This window comes from Haemaphysalis longicornis, unplaced genomic scaffold (assembly GCF_048455015.1).
Source record: "Haemaphysalis longicornis isolate Haplotype H1 unplaced genomic scaffold, Haemaphysalis longicornis Haplotype H1 scaffold_10, whole genome shotgun sequence".
NCBI classification, from domain to species: domain Eukaryota; kingdom Metazoa; phylum Arthropoda; class Arachnida; order Ixodida; family Ixodidae; genus Haemaphysalis; species Haemaphysalis longicornis.
The window spans coordinates 113,458,026-113,476,966 of NW_027526204.1; the positions used below are offsets into that span (position 1 = coordinate 113,458,026).

Genomic DNA, 18,941 nt, shown 5'->3' on the forward strand with positions numbered 1-18,941 from the left:
CGGTATCTCTCAAAAAATAAACAACGCATTTCAGAGATAAACGTTTGAGGCAAAAGTATATCTGACGCAGCAACTATTTCTAACCAAATGGTTACTTTTTTTCAAACCCGTGTTCTCGAACACAACTTCGGAGGCTCTATTGCCATCATGTTTTTATTGTCGTTTTCCTCAAGTAAAAAGAACTTTGGATGGTTCTCCAAGCCTTTTGCATAAACTAGGTACGAAGAAATTCACTATCAAATATTTTTTGACTAGATATGCTCTATAGGTGGCTAAATATTTACGTCAACTTTACGTCGCCCCTTTAGAAACTACGACCATTTTGGATGATTGGCGTTCGGCAAAAATTATTGCTGTGCATAAATCTGGCTCGCCTTTAGAAATCAACTACAGGCCCATTTCCTTAACGAGCACTTGCTGTCAACTATTCGAGCGCATTATTTATAAGGATATTGTTACGCACTTGGAATATCATAATTTGCTTTATCCTAACCAGCATGGCTTTATATGTACTTTATCGACTATAACCTAACAAGCTGAAACAACTGTTGAAATAATTAGTACACAAAATCTAAATGGCCAAACTACGCTATATTTCTAGATTTCTTAAAGGCGTTTCCTGTCGTCCCTCACACAAACGTTATTACAAAACTACTCGCAATCGGCACTGAACGACATGACTAGAATGGCATCTAAGAAATTTTGAAGAAATTCCGACAATTGTCTACTAATGGTTATCATTCTTGTGCGGCTTGTGTTCAGTGTAAGTTCCTTACAGCCAATTTTTTTGGTTGTTCTAAACTCTCTCCGACGAAGTATCTTCATTCACACTATTATCACGTCTACAGGTGAAACTTTCTCGAAATCCGCCTTACTAATGCAGGGTGTTACACGGTTCACCTTTTCCCGTAATTTTTTTAAATTTTTCTTATTTTTTAGTTTTTAAAATTTTCGTTCGACCAGTTATCTCCATTTATTACCCTATTAGAAGGATTACAGGGGCAACTTTCGCGAAATCTGCATTGTGGAAATGTAGGGCGTTATACGGCTTGCGAGTTTCCGCAATTTTTTTATATTTGCGTTACTTTTTTTCTTTTTTCCAGATTTCCTTCCATCAATTATGTCCATTTAGGCTATTACAACGGTTACATTTGGAACTTCCGCAAAATCTGCGCTACTCTGGAAACGCAATGCGTTGTATCGTTTGCAATTTTCCGTATTGTTTATATTTTTTATATTTTGTAGTTTTCCAGAATTTTGTTCCACCAATTATCTCCATCTACACTAATACACCGATTACATTTGTAAATTTCGTCTCGTGAAATCTGCATTATTGTGGAACTGCAGGGAGTTTCACGGTTTGCAATTTTTTTAAGTTTTTATATTTTTTTTCTTTTTTCAAAATTCCCCCCTACCAGTTATCTCCTTTTACGCTATAATAACGATTACAGGTGGAACGTTCACGAAATCTGCGTTATCGTGGAAATGCAGGGCGTTATACGGTTTGCCATTTCCCATATTTTATATTTACGCATTTTTAAAATTTTTCCAAATTTAGTTCGACCAAGTATCTTCATTTACGCTATTTTAATGACTACATTTGGAACTTTAGAGGAATCTACATTATTGTGGAAATGCAGGGCGTTACACGGTCTCGGCTGTAGGGATGCTCGGCAAAGAATGTCGCGCATTAAATACGGAAAGCAGTTTGCCATCATAATGAATATTAAACAATGATGAGTGTTAAGCAATTAATGCGTGTTAATTAAACAATGCTTCGCATTGAATTTAGATACGGTGTACATTGTGAGGAATAAGAATGAATACTCCTGAGACAACTTGTATTGCTTTCAGCTAGAAACACAGACCCCTTGACTTTGCTAATGCTTTACGTAAGGCTAGCACGAACATAATCGATAAATTTCAATAGTTAGGCAGCACACTCATGTGGCAGGATGCACTACAGAAACTGGCACTTTTGCGAGAGAAGCTGCGTAAACCCCTCCTGCTGTAAAATTAAATGATTACAAAGGCTTAGTGCGACCATAGTTGGAATACGCTGATGTTATTTGGAGACCTTAGGTAGCAACAATACTTGATTAATAAAACTAAAAATGAAAGAGTACAGAGCTTAGCCCTATGCTTTATTTATTCTGTTTAGACTCGTCACAAAAGGTAAACATTTTACGCAACAGCGCAAAGCTTAAGAAACTGGAACAGCGCAGGGTTATATCTAGCTTAAAGCTTGTTTACCAGCTTTACTACCGGCACTTTAAGTCGTCGCGGGAAATGTACCTCGAAGAGTCTTTCAAATGTTAGCGAGAGCACATCCCAGTAAGAGTATAAGGCAACCGATTAGTCACATTAAAATTCATAAGTGCTCTTTGTATCCTTGTACTGGAAAAGAATATTTTGCTTCAACTTTCGTATTTTAAAATTTAAATACACTGTGATTGCTTTTCCGTGTGCGTACCCCTTTGTGTCTTCTGCATAGATATTTCTTCAACTTAAGTCTGTCGTGTGTTTCGAAACTACGCCAAGCAGTAATGATGCGTTGCTGAGTTGTATGTTTTATTTGAACCTATGTGTTTATGTTCAGTCGAATGGGCATGAGAAGGGCCTGCAGTATCATTAAATACACAAAAAAAATCAACATCATATATTCCAAATTGTTCTGATGGCATGGGTACACGAGTACACGTGTACCAACAATGCGTATAAGAGTACATGTGCAATATTTATCCTTTCATTTGTATTTTCTTTTGCTAACTCTCGGCTGAGTTCAAAAAATCCCGCCCCTTTACTTAAGAACATGGTTCGACGTTCACGTGCTGAAGTTTGTCAAGTGTTCGGAAAGCAACGCTTACATCCATGCTTCCCGATACATCCAGAACGAGTACGACGCGCTGGGCAAGGTCTTCCTTCTGCTGCTCCTCCTGGAATGTAACTTCAATCCTCTTCGACGTATCCGGCCTGGGTAGACTGGGAATGGGAAGGTAGACACGCGTCCGTGATGGCAAGGTCATTTCTTTGTTATATTACCCACTCCCCCTGTGGACAAAGCAACTACAGAAATCATCGTCACGGAAGAAGTGGAAGCGTGTGAAGTCAAGGCTCGGCCATTCAATGGATTGCCGGTAGTTTTTAAGCAGTTGTCGGTTGTCACATCCGAAGCACTAAATTCCACAAGCAATAAGCACGGAGGACCACGGAACCTTAAGTGAGATCCGACGAACCGCAACGGAATCCGGTCAGGTTATTACTAGCATCAATACGTAGTACCCACTGGTTTAATGTATTAATTATATGTACGTTTGCTAGTTTTGCCCTTCCAACTGTAATGTTCGAAAACTAGTATTAATAATGCGTTAGCGGGGTTGGGAGCCCCAGTCACCCGTCATAAATACGTTTTGTTTTACCAATCTCAGCGCGGCTCACGCGTAAACCGAGAACAAAGTGGACGACAGCGAGCACTCGTGGCTTTCAACACCTCTCACGGCGGATATTGCATTTTAAAGCTAGGTGGACAGTGAGAAAGGTCTATGACTGCTCGACAATAGGCGTCATACTGTCTAACACTCCACCTAAGCGCCACGTGGTAATCACAATTGTCTTTTAACATGATTTTATGTAACGACGACCCATCCACAACCCATCCAACCACATCTACGGGCGTCGGTAGCCGGCACCGTCTGCTAACTCACACCGTTTACGGCCACATCCAATAGAACGAGCCACATAGTATAGATACGTCCGCCCAACTCCTCCCTCCCCACTATCGACTCTCCTTTTATAGAGCATTGAGATGAGTTGCGGAGCAGCAAGTTCGCAGATAACAAGCAGTGATCCTGTGGATGAAAATTGTAGCAGCGGTTCCGTACTATTGGAGCAGTTTGACAACTGACTGCCAAGCTTTCTCACTCTAATCCTTTTCTCTGGCCTTTCAATATGGGTTATCAACTACTATGGCAACAGCAACGACACGAACAAGAACAAGAACAATGAGAACAAGAACAACAAGAACACCAACAACTTTGGTTTCAGTGCCTAGAAACAAGCATATAATTCCTTTATGCCCTGAAATTCTACTCGAAATAGAGCTTTATGTAAGCGTTGCCTTTTCTGCGCGTGTGAAGCTGCAGCGAGCGTTATCCATTGTTACATCTTTACCGATATCCTTTTCCGATTGGCTGACGGCACTCAGCTTGCCCCTGATACCAGAAAAAGGAAATCCCAACGCCGTATCGCATTGTACTGGGCACAAAAAAAAGTGAGGAGGAATTGTTTTTTTTTTTTTGCCACCTGCTGATGCTGCATACAACTATTTTCATAGCAAGGCTATCAGTACAGTAGTGCCGGATCATTATCCACGAAATCCCTACTTTAATTATTCTTTCTTTTAATTTATAGTTAGGTACAGTTCTGATGTTCACGTACCTTTTAAAGTCGGCGTTCCCACTGATCACTTCCCAGGTCGACCTTTGTTGACAGAGCGCGTTCTGCTTGTTCGGGGCAAGTGGATTATGGCGACGGACTCCATTGTTCTGGTCACAAAACTGGCTTACCTATCATGAAATTGTAGCAACAACAGAAACTTGAACCTCAAGGTGAGCGCTATTAGGTTATGGGTAGTCGGCGAAGGAACAGAGTCGTTGGCCTTGCTAAGGTCCGTATGACGGGCCAGGACACACGAAACGCGCAACATAAACTTGGCTTACAGTTCTTAGATAGTTGCATCTAAAACCCCTGGTGGCTGTGCACTCCCTGAGCATGTTTTATTACCGACTAAAATATCGTATCTCTTGTTAAAGATCCTTCCTTGTATCAAATAAAATGAGAAAACTTGCACCCGTGTTCAGTTGAGCAATTTTTTTTTTAAGACTAAGCTGTTGATATTCTATTTTGCTTTTGAATACCAGAAAAAGTAAAACGCTCAACACCTGAGTCAAATATACCACTGATTGGAAGACATATAGGCTCAATAACTCCGGTGTTATTTTTTCTTCTATAGTACACTTGTTTAAAGGCTGGGCAGAATTGTCGACGTACGCTTATTACATTCGCCAAGGCATACCTACGCCCGAATTCCGAGTCTGTCCTCCAGCCCCATTGTTTCCTCAACTCGGTTGAGTGGAGGATAGCGCGATGCCTTTAAATGAAACAATCGCTTTCAAGGATCTCCTCGACTGGAGGTGGGAGTGGAGAATGGTTTCAGAATAAGGAGTTTATTTTCTCAAAAACGTATTTCTCTCTGATATAAAAAAATTCATGGTGGTAGGGACTGTAGAGCCCTCTGTGCAGCGCAAAGGAAAAATAACTGCTCGATACGATAGGAGGCGTGTAGCCCCTAGCGTCTCAGTACTCGTTGACTAAGCATGATTGCATTATCCGCCCGGCCGGATGTGTTTGAGTCTATGACGGCACTCTTTACTCATTAGAAGGAGAGGGAATGTAGACGTGTTTATTTCGAAAAGTAATGAGGAGGATTCAAGAGTACAAGACTCCTTTAGCTTTCCCATTTTCAACGGCCCTCAACACCAGCAGGCGCTGATCACTGATGTCAGAGCTGGTCAGAGCTCTCTCCCAAAGCTCGTAAGTGGAAAGCGGGGGACTTCCCGAATGTAGTGGGGCGTGGGCGCAGCCCCCTACCATGTAAAAGAGCGTCCCGGGGGATTGTGGGGAGTATATAGGGGGTCAATTTATGGCATTTAGTGGGACGAGGAAAGGTATTCGTTTGGAGTGCACAGAGCTGCCGTTCCTCCTCTTTCGCTAGGTGGCTGTGCGGCGCAGGATATATGAGGCATTCTAACTTATATTGTTCAGTTATTTCGCGATACGCGATAAATGGGGATGGCCTATCCTGCTGGCTTCCTGGAGCCCGGCGGGATAGCTCTCGGGCCAACAGGTGGGTGATTTCTTTGCCCGGGACGGATGAGTGGGCGGGTGCCCATACGATCATGCTGGATCTGTCTGGTGGACGCTGGCAGATGATTTGGCGGGTTGTCCGGTTAATTGACCGGCTATCAGAAGTTACGGTATGCTTGCTACGTGGCTTTAGTTTGCGTTATGGCGAGAGCGATGGACGCTCGTTCCGCTTGTAATGGGTAGAGTCCGGCTAATTTTAGGCTGCTGACGTGCTTATTGTGCTGGACAACCACTGCTGTCATTGCTCTTATGCCGGGATAGAAAGATGCGTCCGTGCGGGCTGTGGTTGCTTCCTTCCCGTAGTGTGTGTAGATGGCGTTGGATCTTGCCTCTGTGCGCCTAGTGTGATGCGCAGGGTGCATGTTTTGAGAGAGCGGAGCAATGTACGGCTGTTTTCTGATATTCATGTGGAGATTTCTCATTTCAGATGTCTGACGCTGCAGAGGGAATGTGAGCCCCAAACGAGATAGAACAATCCTCCCTGTACTCGTGACTTGCAGCCTCAATCTTGGGCTCAAAAATAGGCTTCTACGAGCTTGTCGGTCGTATTGTGCAGGCCTAACTTTATTATCTTGTCGGTGACCGTAGTGACGGAAAGTCCGACAGCCTGCTTGTAGGCCTCCATAATGATAACGTCGAGCTTTTCAAAATCTGACTTGCCGAGAGGAGCATAAGGTATAGCTAATGTAATTATTCAGATTATGAATGCTTCGACAAGGCAAATAGTGTCGGCATCGCGCATACCCCGTGTTTTCCTGGTTCCACGCCTGATCAGGTGTGTGACTTGATCCAAGGTAGGTTTGAACAAGTTTATGAGGAGAGAACGGCATCAAAGTTTCCTGGAACTAAAACGTTCACCAGTCGTATCTATTTCACTGAGCTCCTCACTTCTTACATGAGGCAGTTGGCATGCCTAGCAGGGATGCTTTGCACGTCAGGGCTCTTTGGCATGAGACAGGTTTAAATACATACTACACAATAGAAAAATGACTAGTTCCGACTTAAGGTGAGACATTGCTTTTGTTCTTGTGACGGCGAGTGACTGAAACGTATTCAGTTTGTCTGATCCCACATCTCGCGTAAAGGAGTTATGAGAACAAAACACAAGCTTGTTTAATTTGAAAGAGCCTGTTTTTTGTTAGCACTCTCTCCTGTGTTCCAGCATCAAAAGACGATTTTTAAAGGAGAACAAAATAGGTTTAAAGTTTTCAAATATTTCGCTACATGACGCCAGGAGAGACGTAATGAAGGGAACGCTAAAAACCGAGTTATCAGTGTGTTAACTGCATTTTAACACTCAAGCAGTGCGATCAAGAGGAAGTGAAGTAACGATTAAAATCAACCTTCAATGGCACGAAGTTTATGTGACGGGATTTATATGAGTTTCTGGTAGGAGGTAACTTCCAATGCTTCATTTATTTTTGAGGACGAAGATGCGGTCATTCACCAAGCCAAGGGGAAAACAGAGACGTTCCGAACTACTTCCAATATCACAGTATGATCAAGGAACACATAGGGGTTCCGAAACATCTCCGTTTTCACCTTTAGTTGGTCAGTGACCACATCATCGTCTTCATCAACTCATCAAGATACCTGACAAAACGAACTTTCGTCGAACTCTTGACTTCATATGTTTTTGTGAAAGAGGCCATGAATGCAGAACACTACCTTGTTTAACTTGAAAGAATTTGGCTTCAGTACCCCACTCAGCTCCACTCAACCCGCGAAAAACGCTTTCCTCAGGGAAAAAAATGCAAGAAACATTGACAAACTTTCGAATCACCCATTAAAGGGGCCATGAAGTTTGACCATTAAGAGCCATACAGGCTCCAAGCGGCCATGAAGAGGCCATACAAGTTTGGTTCATTTAAAAAAACTGGATTGTAATGATGGCAATGATATCAACTTTATCGCGAACTTTTAGCAGGAATAGAGATGTTAAAGATATCTTATAGAGCTGTGGCCGCTCCCCATCCACTCTGGCGATTTTTCTATGACGTCACAGACTCATGCATGTGTGAGTGGCGGCGCCAAAAAACATGACAGGGTGGTTGTAGTGGGGCCTCTACTTCCATTTGGTTGCGTCACTTAAATGCATAAATATCGTTTAAATGTCACTTGAATGTCACTTAAATGTCACCTAAATGTCTCTTGAATTTTCCTTAAATGTCTTTTAAATATAACTAAATGTCACTTGGATGTCTCTTAAATGTCACTTAAATGTCATTTAAGTGCAGCTAGCGCACCGAAACTTGTTTTTAGTGCTGGCGCATACTGCGCCACTCTTGCACATACTCCGTCAATGTAAAGGGCAATTTTGAAACTTTTCATTATTTATCGCGTTTTTTTCTTCGATAACGTCTTTCATAACTGGAATGGAGCTGAGTGACTAACCAAAGGCTGGTTGTTTCAAATTGACAAAAGCTGTAATACGTCGATCTAGGCTCTCATTAAACAAGCGCGTAGCAATCGGGCAACTCAAAAAGCACGAAAACGCCCTCACATTCGCGATGTAGGGCATGAACATCACGGAAGACTCGACGGGCTCCTCGCCAGGTTGGCGTGAGGTGACGACGCAGTCCTTGTCGAACTGGCACTTGGTGTCGATCTTGCACCTCCCGCCGGTGGGAGTTCTAGCCACGAAAACTATCCTCTCCGAGCAGGCGTTGAGCCTAACCTGAGGGGAAAAGTATTCAGTTAGGCGCAATAAACATAAAGAAATAAAAGCGTAGACAATTTACAAATACGAAGAGCTTAAGCTCTATCGCGTGCACGTGACTCGCCCTTTTCTGCCTAGTATAGGTTCGCAGGAGGGTTTGCGGCCATCTTTGGTTATCACCAGCGTTAGCGGTGTTTCTTTTCGGAGACTAGTCCGGGCGTAATGGTGGGTCAAAGGCAGAGTAAATGCATAGCCCTTACCAAGACGTAGCAAGGTGCAAGGCAAAGCATAGCAAAGGCATAGCAGAGGTGTAGCGCTGAGCCACGGCGTAGCACTTAAGTCGCTCTTCTTGCGTTCGGCGCAGCAAATATTTCTACATTATGAGGACTTGTTTACTCCAGCTAAATCCCCTTCATTGCGCACGTCTGCCAGGAGGGTGTAACGTGCTGGTTGATACTAGAGCTATGACGTTAAAAATTTGTGAAATTCATTGGCCTTTGTTTCACTGCAAGGAGAGCTATGAATAGACGTTTGGTACTGTTGCTAGCATGCAGAGTGGAGTTTTTCAATGACTTTTCCTATGCATCGTTTTCCCTTTTGCGAGCACATAAAAAATTCAAGAATTAACTCTTTAGTTGCCAAGGGGCAAATCCCATTATCTTTTTTGATACTATTTTGCCATTGCACGAATCTGTAATACAAACAGACGACATTTTATTTTTTAAAGTTCAAAGCAGAACTACGCGTGAACAAATCTTTACTGGGCCTAATTTTCATTTTATTAAGTCGTTTTCCCTTTTTCAATGAGTTGGTTTTTCACAACAGGGTTATTCATTTTTAGTTTATCTCTTCAAGGCGTTCAACCGTGTGCTGCATGCATCGTTGATGGCTCGAACATTTACTCACCATTCCCTTGTGACAATAGGTTAGTGGATACTTCTTGTCGCCAAGGCTTCCGTATTCGTCGAACACACCGTACCGGAAATGGGCCCATTCGTGCACGAACACGTAAGCTGTAAGATGCGTTGCGGCGTCATGAGTACAACTATATTAGAGCCCCAGGTGTCAAAATTTGGTTCGTTTGGAAACCAAGAATGCGGAACTTAAACCAGTTAAGCGCTACCTCATTATGTACGTTCAAGTTTCTTGCGTTAGGCCTTTCACGATGATCTCATTGAAGAGGGAAGATGAGCGTCTCATTTATAGCCTGGCCTATTTAGCACGTCATTTAACTCTTTCAATGGCGTAGCGGAAATTACGAGACTGGATTTGTCGGTGCAAGGACATTTTGAGAGAGAAATAGAGAGAGAAATAGAGAGAGAGAGAGAGAGAGAGAGAGAGAGAGAGTGAGAGAGAGAGAGGGAGAGAGAGAGAGAGCTCTTCATTAAACAAGACAGCCGAGAGGTTTCTCAGAATCTCAACCCTGGCATACTACTCGGGGGGAAATTGGTAGGGGAGGGCTAGAAAGGCCCTATACATAGCAGGGCAGAAGAACGAGGAAAAAACAAAAAAGCAGACATCGGGAAGTTTGTGGGAACAGTTCAAGGAACTTCGCGATATCAGTAGTATTTTGCATCATTTCAGTGACGCCGATCTCTCCAGGTATTCAAATAACGCCGCTAGTGCTTTGCGTTGAGCTGAAGGGGAGGGCCATGGACTGAGGATTACTTTTAAGCTGATTGGGCTTGGGCGTAGGTGCTCGATCTGCACCAAACGGCACCTTGCGAGCATGTGATTTTGAGTTCAAAACTCTAACCATAATAAGTATGAAAGTGACGTACTGGGTTTATGACGTTACAATTGTATTAACGCAGTACCAGTTTTAAGGCTGGTCTTTATTAACAGCTGGTTGCAAGACACTAAGCTTTGGCTCTTTAGATGAAAATATAGCCATGGCTTACGCATTGGAAGGTATATAATTAGTTTTCACGCACCCAATCCAAGTACTGTTCCATTTCGCTGCTCGAAAATAAAAAAAACACCGGTTTCACTCAATAAAATCAAACAATCATAAAAAGTCAGAGCCCTTCTACCCTGAGAAGGGGTAAGTTTACGAAGCTGTCGGCCTAGTTGGGTTTGCATTGTTGACGGTTAGCTGTATTGGGAATTTGCTAAATTCAACTCTAAGGACAATGGCCCGATCTCTACCCCACAAATTACGGACACACAAGATTGAATGGTAGAAAGAATGACGTTTTATTATAGCGCAGCTACACAATCACAGCGCAAGCTCTAGTGCGGCGCACATGGGGCCACAGAGGAGAGCGCAGCATTGCGTAATGTCAGGACTCTTGTGGTTGAACGCGTTTATTTCACAGTATACCACGAAAGTGTTTTATGCCCGGGTACACCATGATCTCAGTGACGTCATGTCCGTCATGGAAGTGACGGTGCCAGAAAAAGTGCCATTGACGCGGCGGCGCCCGGATTCGAGCCCACAAACTCTCTCGCCTCTCGCCACAACGGGAGGTACGTGGTGGTCTGCCAACGGCGCTATGAACAAAGACGGGGGCTGCTCTACGAACGCGCCTTATGTCCTTTCCTATAACTCATTCAGATGGTGCTGCCATCTAAGAGAGGCGAAGCGAACTAGCGCATCATGACGCTAATGAGCCCCGACAGTTGGCGCCTCGATGCAAGCGCATTGGTGTACGGGGGACGCGGGTGAATTGAGGCACCCTCCGCTGTCGCATTGTTCCCATGACCGTTATGTGTTTTAAGCTGCTGCTTCTGCGCATGTCATTTTTGGTTTTCATGTCCCGGAATACACCGGTTCTGTTTTTTGTTTCTTGCGTGTCGGCGTCCCTTCGTTTGGCAGGGTCAGGCTCGCGAACCCTTTGCACATGAAGGAGGTTCCTTTAATATTCAACTGCTCCTGTGAACGTACCGTTTACTTTCGTGTTTTACCAATTCCTATGAAAGAGGGATCAATCACAATTTTTATGCCAATACAAGGCTGCTGTGGAAGGTTGGAGAGAAACGATGCGTGTGGCATGGAGTGCACACTAGTCGAAAAGGAAATGGCGGCCGTGGAGAGTAGTTTCAAATGGGGCCGCAACCGCACTCCCTCCGTAGGTAGTCATGCTTTGATGTGCAACACATGATGCACGGAAGTCATCTTACACAGACCAAGCTTACCCCAATCTGTTTAACTCGGCTTCCCATTTTAGCATATTGATTTGCTGTAAAGGCACTTTTCATATTCAATATAAATTATTAAAATATAGAGGCCGTAAGATGTTTTTTTTTATCATTTAGAATTTTGTGGCGCGCAAGAAACGGAGCCGCCACCTACCGACAAGCACCGTAGGTAACCATCAAGAGTAAATCATAATGCCCACACGATTGCGGACCAAGTACACGAGTTTCCGTTCCTCACGGGTGCGAGAAGGGGGGGGGGGGGGGGGGAAACAGACACATACAGCTGCGCTCTAAGGATCCCTAAATCTGGAGAAATTCCAACTTGCCTGGGTTAAGCACCTTCCGTGCCGTCGCGTTTTGTGTTAGGGCCAGAAATCCTGGTGTAAGTTGTATAAAATCCCCGGGCTGGCCGCAAGGCTTCGGTTGTTGAGTGAAGGGCATGTCGCCTCGGGCTTTGGTGGGCATTTCGATGCGTACGTCGCTCTTGTCGAACAAACTCTGCGACAGTGCGCGTGCGCCGTCCCTCTTGGGCCACGTGTCGGGTAGTTCGATGATCACGTGCTTGAAATATACGCGTCCATTGGTCGCCCGGTGGAGGAACTCCGATGATGACTGGAACAGCACCTGCAGGTTTGCGAGAGATTCCAAAGCGGGACTACGGTAACCACGGGGTTTTAATTTTTGGTACTCTACACGAAAGTCCTTTGGGCGCCCGAACAAAGCTGGGATTGAGATAACGCGTCTCGCTTACTTTACAATGAAGGGAACATAAAGTACTCTCCCAGAGCATAAAAAGAGCAGACACGGAGGGGATCCGATGAAATTCCCTTAAAGCAACTATGACTGAGTGCCTCAGTTGTCAGTCACACAAAATAGCAAGACTGAACATTCAATTGACGTTCCGGCACATCTTCCGCGCACAAACGGGAAATATGTCGATTGAATGTATAAATGGTTTGGAATGCTTTAAATCAGTCTCTTCTTGGTGGGTTAAAGACAATAATAAAATTAACAAAAAGCTGGACTAATAATTGCCATAGATCCTCTGAACATACTCATAAGGTTATACGAATTACTTTACCTTATTTCCGGCATTATTTTGGTACACTGTTTAAAATCTTGCAAAATACTAAGTCAGGGTACGTTGTTCAGCAAGCGTTTTGTCAAAAACCCGCAACGCGTCGAATATTCGGTTCTATTTTCAGCCTATCATGAACGTGCGCCTGTGATTGAAGCAATATACGTAAGCCTGCAACCGTGCACCCACATTGCTTTCGTCGTTTCGCTAGCTGAACTCACAACTCATTCCCTGTGTATTTGCTCTTTTATTTCCAATATCCAGTTTTAATTCTTCTTGTACCTGCTACATATTGAAGGATGCTCGGTTGCAGTTCCATTATTGCTGAATAAATTTGCGAATATGCTTCTTTATCCACCGTGCCGTCATGAGGCCTAACGTCTGCAGCGCCACACGAGCCTCGCGGCGTCATACACACAAAGCTCAAAGTGTGTTGTGTTCACCACCCGAATATGCCGCTGCTTGAGATTGTACAAAAAGAGGAGTTTTCGGCCTACCCTGATGTTTTCAACGATAGACTCGTTGTAAGGAACGTCTTTGCTGATGGAGACCTTGATGTCCTTGTATCCACCGTCTTCAGTGTCTATTTGCAGGCATGACGCCACGCTCAGGAAACACAGTAATGAACTCGCTACGAGCAGCATCCTTTCTATTGCGCTCCAGCGAAGAGGAGAGAAGAGGCTGGTGACCGGCCGTGAGCTGATGGAGGTTCTGCTCCGGGAACCCTATTGGGGTAATGGGAAAAGTTCAGATGCAAAACTATGGCCATGAGGCAGGGTAGAAAATACAGATTAAGCTTTTAAATACACTATTCAGTCTTGCTGGTTGGTTGTTTGGTAATTACGCTTATTATAAAGGTACCTAATATGACAAATCAACAATTGTTCAGCGTGGTCCATCATGAGAACAACAATCGAGTACCTTATTAAGTTTGTATATTCACTAATTATTGGTGGAACCACGAGCAGGGAAAACGTTTTCAACTACTGGATTAGGAAGTCACATTTCAAAATATTTGGAAAGCATATATATAGGCAGTGGCTATTTTGCCGGCAGCCGGCAGATTAGTCTGGGAGTAAAGTTGCCGGCAGTTCCTTCCCATTGGCTGAGCCAGACCACGTGATTATCCTGCCGGCATATTTTCGCAGATGCTATTTTGCCGGCAGCCGGCAGATTAGCCGGGGAGAAAAGTTGCCGGCAGTTCCCCGGCAATCCCGCCCCTGGGCTCCAATGCTGCCGCTGCCGGAGATGTCAACTTTAACGTTGGGGTCAAGTTATCGAGCTTTGCAAAGCTTGAGGAGAAGGTTGATTGGTACTGAAAAACGAGTCGGCAAGATTGCGGCGGGCAGTTCGAACTTTGTCACTTTGATTACAGACAGTAAATGTTCCTTGGTGTTGCCTTTGTAGACTTGCAAACGAATTCGCCGAATAAAGAAATGATTAGCAAAAAATCAAGATTCGCGGCAGGCTGTGTCAAAGTTCGACATGCCCGCCACAGTCTTGCCGACTCGTTTTTTCGGTAACTTCGCGTAATTCACTGAACAGTACTAATCAATGTTCTCCTCAAGCTCGGCAAAACTTGAAAAATTGTCCCCAGCGCTAAAGTTGACATCTCCGGCCGCGGCAGCATTGGCGCCCGGGGGCAGCACTGCCGGGGAACTGCCGGCAAAAGAGCACCCGCGAAAATGTGCCGGCAGAATATTCACGCGATCTGGGCCATCCAATGGGAAGGCACTGCCGGCAACTTTTTTACCAGGCTAATCTGCCGGCTGCCGGCAAAATAGCCACTGCCATATATATAATCAATATTCTCAAATAAAATATGGACGCCAAAATTCTGATTTACTTCCAGTGTAAATATTCATGTTTGCTATTTTATTGATGATTTTACTGCCAGTCTGACCACGTAAAAAGTTCCATTGCTTTCTATTTTATGGCTTGGTGCTTGTGGCGCCCGGAAACCCTGCCAGATATGGACGCAGATATTGCTATTTACGTTGTAAAATATTCAAAAAGCAATAAAATTCAGACACTACAACAGCGATCTATAGTAGTTTACTAGTAAGTAAAAATGCCACCTTTATGGCATTTTCGCTCATTTTGACTTCGTGGCATTTTTACTAAACGCACCGCTTTATTGCATTCGTTAACAAATTATGCCGCGTTGAAAGCTTGTTATCGGCTGTTGTCCCGATTTCGGCCCGGAAAGCTGATTTCCTGTTTCCGTCGCGCGTCAGTGCATGTAGTAAATAGGCAGTTGCAAATGGGTAAGGCTATCGCTTCAGGCAGACAAACGTTTATCTTCCAGCAGAATCGCTTGATTGCTCCGACCAGGCAGGAAAAAATACTCAGAAGAGGTCCTGACATCACTTTTTGTGAAACATTTCACCCTATGCCAGGGCGCCCCCGGAGCCCGCTTTCCCTTTCTAATACAGTAAAAGCTCGTTAATTCGAACTCGGTTACTTCGAACTTACGCTTAATTCGAAATGACGTCTTGGCCCGTGCACAGCCCTGTATATTTCAATGGGAAAAAACTCCGTATAATTCGGACTTGCCGCTATCCCGAACGGTTAATTCGAACTTGGATCCCCTGATTTCCATCGCTCCTCGCAGTATAGACGTCGGCCCAGAGTAATTACAATGTAATGCAACTCCAAAACAAACCAAATTTCCTGAAGATGCAAAACAACGAAACAGAAAAACAACAGAGCAGTGCGTTCGCTACGCTGCTGCGATAGGTTATTTCGCTGCAACAGCGCATGCTGTTGCTGGTTTTATTAGTGCCACGGTCGCTGGTCTGAGCCTTCGATCATGTGGCAGGTGCAACAAACGTGTAGTAGCCCCTAATCGGCGATAACGAGTCCAGAGGTGGCTTTGTTGTGTTCTGCCCGCACGGTGTGACGCTGTCCCCCTTCATTCTAGCGCTCGCCCGCTAACTGGAAGTATACGTTTAATTCGAACAATTTTATTCCCCCCTTCGAGTTCGAATTACCGAGCTTTTACTTTATTTCCCTATGGCGCTTCCCCTTCGCTGATCTGCCAATAAAACAGCAGCTGATCGGAGCTGCCGGGGCCGACGAAAGACAAAGCAATGTGCGGACACTGCAAAATCGATTCGGCGTTTCCCACACACGCCTCCTGCACCGCCAAATTTCATGGCACACAGAACTCTGTCGAAGCGCCGCAAAAAAATGTTCCTTGGTATTTAACTGGGTTTAGCGGCCGTAGCGGTAAATAACTAAGAAACCCTGCGTGGGGAATGCCGTATGATGGCGCAACTTCCTCTCTGCAAGGAATTGCGGGCGCCATAGGAACCCTTGTTGAGTATTTTAAAGCGAAGCTTTACTGTCCTTACTGATGCCGTTGTAGGGCAATACGCGCTGAAGGAAACCCGCCTTTCTCTGACGATGATGATGAATGGTCGTGGGTGAAGTGAAACGATACGAAAATTCCGGGCCATCTGCAATAAAGCTAAACCTAGGGAGGGGCGAAGCATGCAGTGCATAAGTGTATTCTTGGCATCTTGGCGCTCTCGCCCACGGAAATGAAACCGTTGGGGTGTAGAGCTATACAGCTTTGCTGTAAAATTCTCGTGTATTTGAAGCGTGAAGTGTTCCAGTGCGAGGCGTTCGAAAACGAGTGTCCCACTGTGTTCGTTTAGTACGCGTTTTTGCCCACGGAGATCAAACGTCCTAGCGCGAGACGTTGGAAATAGAGGGTTTCGGTATGAATTTTGTTTCTCAAGTTCTAGCGCGGGGAGTTGGAAAACGAGTGTCCCGGTAATTTAGTACCATGATTACATGAAACGACGACGACGACAGGAGACGCCGACAGCCCGAGGCCTTCAGGGGCTTCGACCCTAAAAGGCTTCCCGTGACCGGAATCGCGCCTGGACCCCTCACGTTACGAAGCTGGCGCCTATTCGATTTCCTCTTTTCGACATGGGCGAAGCGGTTTGGAAATCTTCGACCAGAACCAAAGAATCCGTTACGAGAGGAATGGCGTTTTTCTGCGTGGCTAACAGCCGTAAGGCTGTTGGCCACAATACGTTAGGTGTAACATCCCAGTTTGAGATTTAGGATGTTAGGCCCAACGTCACATCTTGCCGTTTGACAACTCAAACCGGCACCCACTCAAGAAATTGCTCACTAAACGCCAAGCAGTTTGTACCGATTCGCGCCCTACACCCCAAACGTTCGGAGTGCACAAACGAGAGTTGGTTGGCGTATTCTAGAAAAGCGGTGCATACTTCCTGAGTAGCAGAAACTCACCGTGCGGGATTTCTCTCCCAAAGAAGGATCGCGACAAAGCTTCGCGTTCAACCATCGTCGTCGTTACATGGAGGGGTGGATGATTTTTTATGGGTGAACCCCGTTGAGCGCTGGTGCTGTTGGGGTCTCCTGTCGTCGTAGTCGTAATCGGCGTCGTCGTCGTCGTCGTCGTCGTCGTAATCGTCGTCTCATGTAGTCACGGTACTAAAACACCGGGAGACTCGTTTACACCTCGCACTAGAACGTAACGCGTACTAAAAAAACACCGGGCCACTCGTTCACGCCTCGTGCCGGAGCGCTTCGTAACGCGTGCTAAAAAACACCGGCACGCCCATTTACGCTTCGCAATAGAGAGCTTCATGCTTCAAAGACTTTCACAGCAAAGCTGTAAACCTCTAAGCCCCCTCCCCCCCAACTGTTCCACCTTCGTTGGCAAAAACGCAGAGGCATCAAGAATACACTTATACACTGCATGCTTCACCCCTCCCTAGGTTTCACGTTAGTGGAGATGGCCCGGGATTTTTTCTTCATGGGTTTGGCTATCCTATAGGTAGTTGCATTAGCAGTCTTGATATCAGCCCAAAAATCACAGTGCAATCATTGCCCGATGTATACAAATACAGCAAGCCAATGCATTACGAGGCCCCTGACGTGTATGACACGTCAGGGGCCTCGAATGCCTATTTAGAGCTGCATTCCGGAAAGGGTATTGTGATTTCGGGGGTAATTTTCTGCGCTAAATTTGGAGTGGATTAATCTACCGATACGGGATAGTTGGTATGCCATCACAGGAATTAGGTGTAACCACCAGGCTCCCCTGTCGTATGAATATTTGTTTCCTGCCGTCGTGTTTGACGCCTAAAGCTACAGTCAAACCCGGTTATAGCGAACTGAAATATGCCCTACGATTAGTTCGATATATCCAATAGTTCGGTACAGGCGAACGCGCCTATAACGAGTTTATTGTAACCAGTTCGCAATACGCAGGAATCCCCCCGCCATCCCCGTATGCAGAAACTAACGAAATAAAGTATGTCATTACCATGAACAAAACAATCAATTTATTGCCAATAATAAAGCTACTTTCCGCCTTAACTGCTTACTTCCAAAAAAGCGGTTATTTTTGTTTTCCCTTTAGGTTTGGTAGCGTTAACTAAGACAGCATTCTTTAAAGGAAACATTGTTTGCACCAGTTCATGTCCCTGTCCTTCAATATCGAAGAAATATTGGCGGAGGACATCGACTGCCGGAAGCATTTCATTAAGTGTTGGACGGCTTTCACCCGTGACATCTTCTGCCTCCTCGGTGCTTTTCATCAGCATTACGGTGGTGCTGCTGACGGTGCCAGCGTCCGAGGGGCTTACAGTGACGGCAACGTCGTCGTCGACACTCGAGAAATCTTCGGACACTTCGTTCGGCACACCGTCGGAAACGTTGGGGCGCTGCCGTCTTGGTCCGGACTCACGGGTTCCGTCATGAGTTCCGCGGGTCGGAAACAGTTGCGGAAAGTTTCGGGCGTCATGTCGCTCCATACGAGGCGCAATGTCTCAATCGCGGTCTTTGCTCAGTGGTCGCGTCAAATCATCTCAATCGCCGCTCCGAGACCTTGCATTATGGCGGCCATTCTAGGCACGCCGAGTTCGATATATCAGATGTGAACTTCGTTATAAGGATCATGTTTCGTGTGTATTTCCGAAACTGATTTATTTTTATTCGATATATAACATAATTCGCTCTATCTGGGTTCGTTATAGTCGGGTTTGACTGTATTTCCTATAAGCGTGGTGGTTACTTTACCATCCTTAAAGACATTGGGCAGAATCGAGGGCCCCATTGACGAAAATGACCGTGACGTTGTTTATTATG

At 45.1% G+C, this 18,941-nt stretch overlaps 1 protein-coding gene across 1 annotated transcript in view; it reads right to left on the bottom strand.

The window, feature by feature from the left end:
* The window catches only part of LOC144160036 (calcium-activated chloride channel regulator 1-like), a 31,197-nt gene extending 12,600 nt beyond the window's left edge, over positions 1 to 18,597 (bottom strand). The window contains exons 1-7 of the mRNA XM_077691656.1: positions 18,541 to 18,597; positions 13,301 to 13,528; positions 12,052 to 12,349; positions 9,491 to 9,597; positions 8,429 to 8,602; positions 4,438 to 4,565; positions 2,868 to 2,982 (exon numbers count right to left, since the gene is read on the bottom strand). Coding sequence (XP_077547782.1) covers positions 2,868 to 2,982; positions 4,438 to 4,565; positions 8,429 to 8,602; positions 9,491 to 9,597; positions 12,052 to 12,349; positions 13,301 to 13,528; positions 18,541 to 18,597 — 1,107 coding nt within the window. The remainder of the gene's footprint in view (positions 1 to 2,867; positions 2,983 to 4,437; positions 4,566 to 8,428; positions 8,603 to 9,490; positions 9,598 to 12,051; positions 12,350 to 13,300; positions 13,529 to 18,540) is intronic.
* Positions 18,598 to 18,941: the final 344 nt, after the last annotated feature.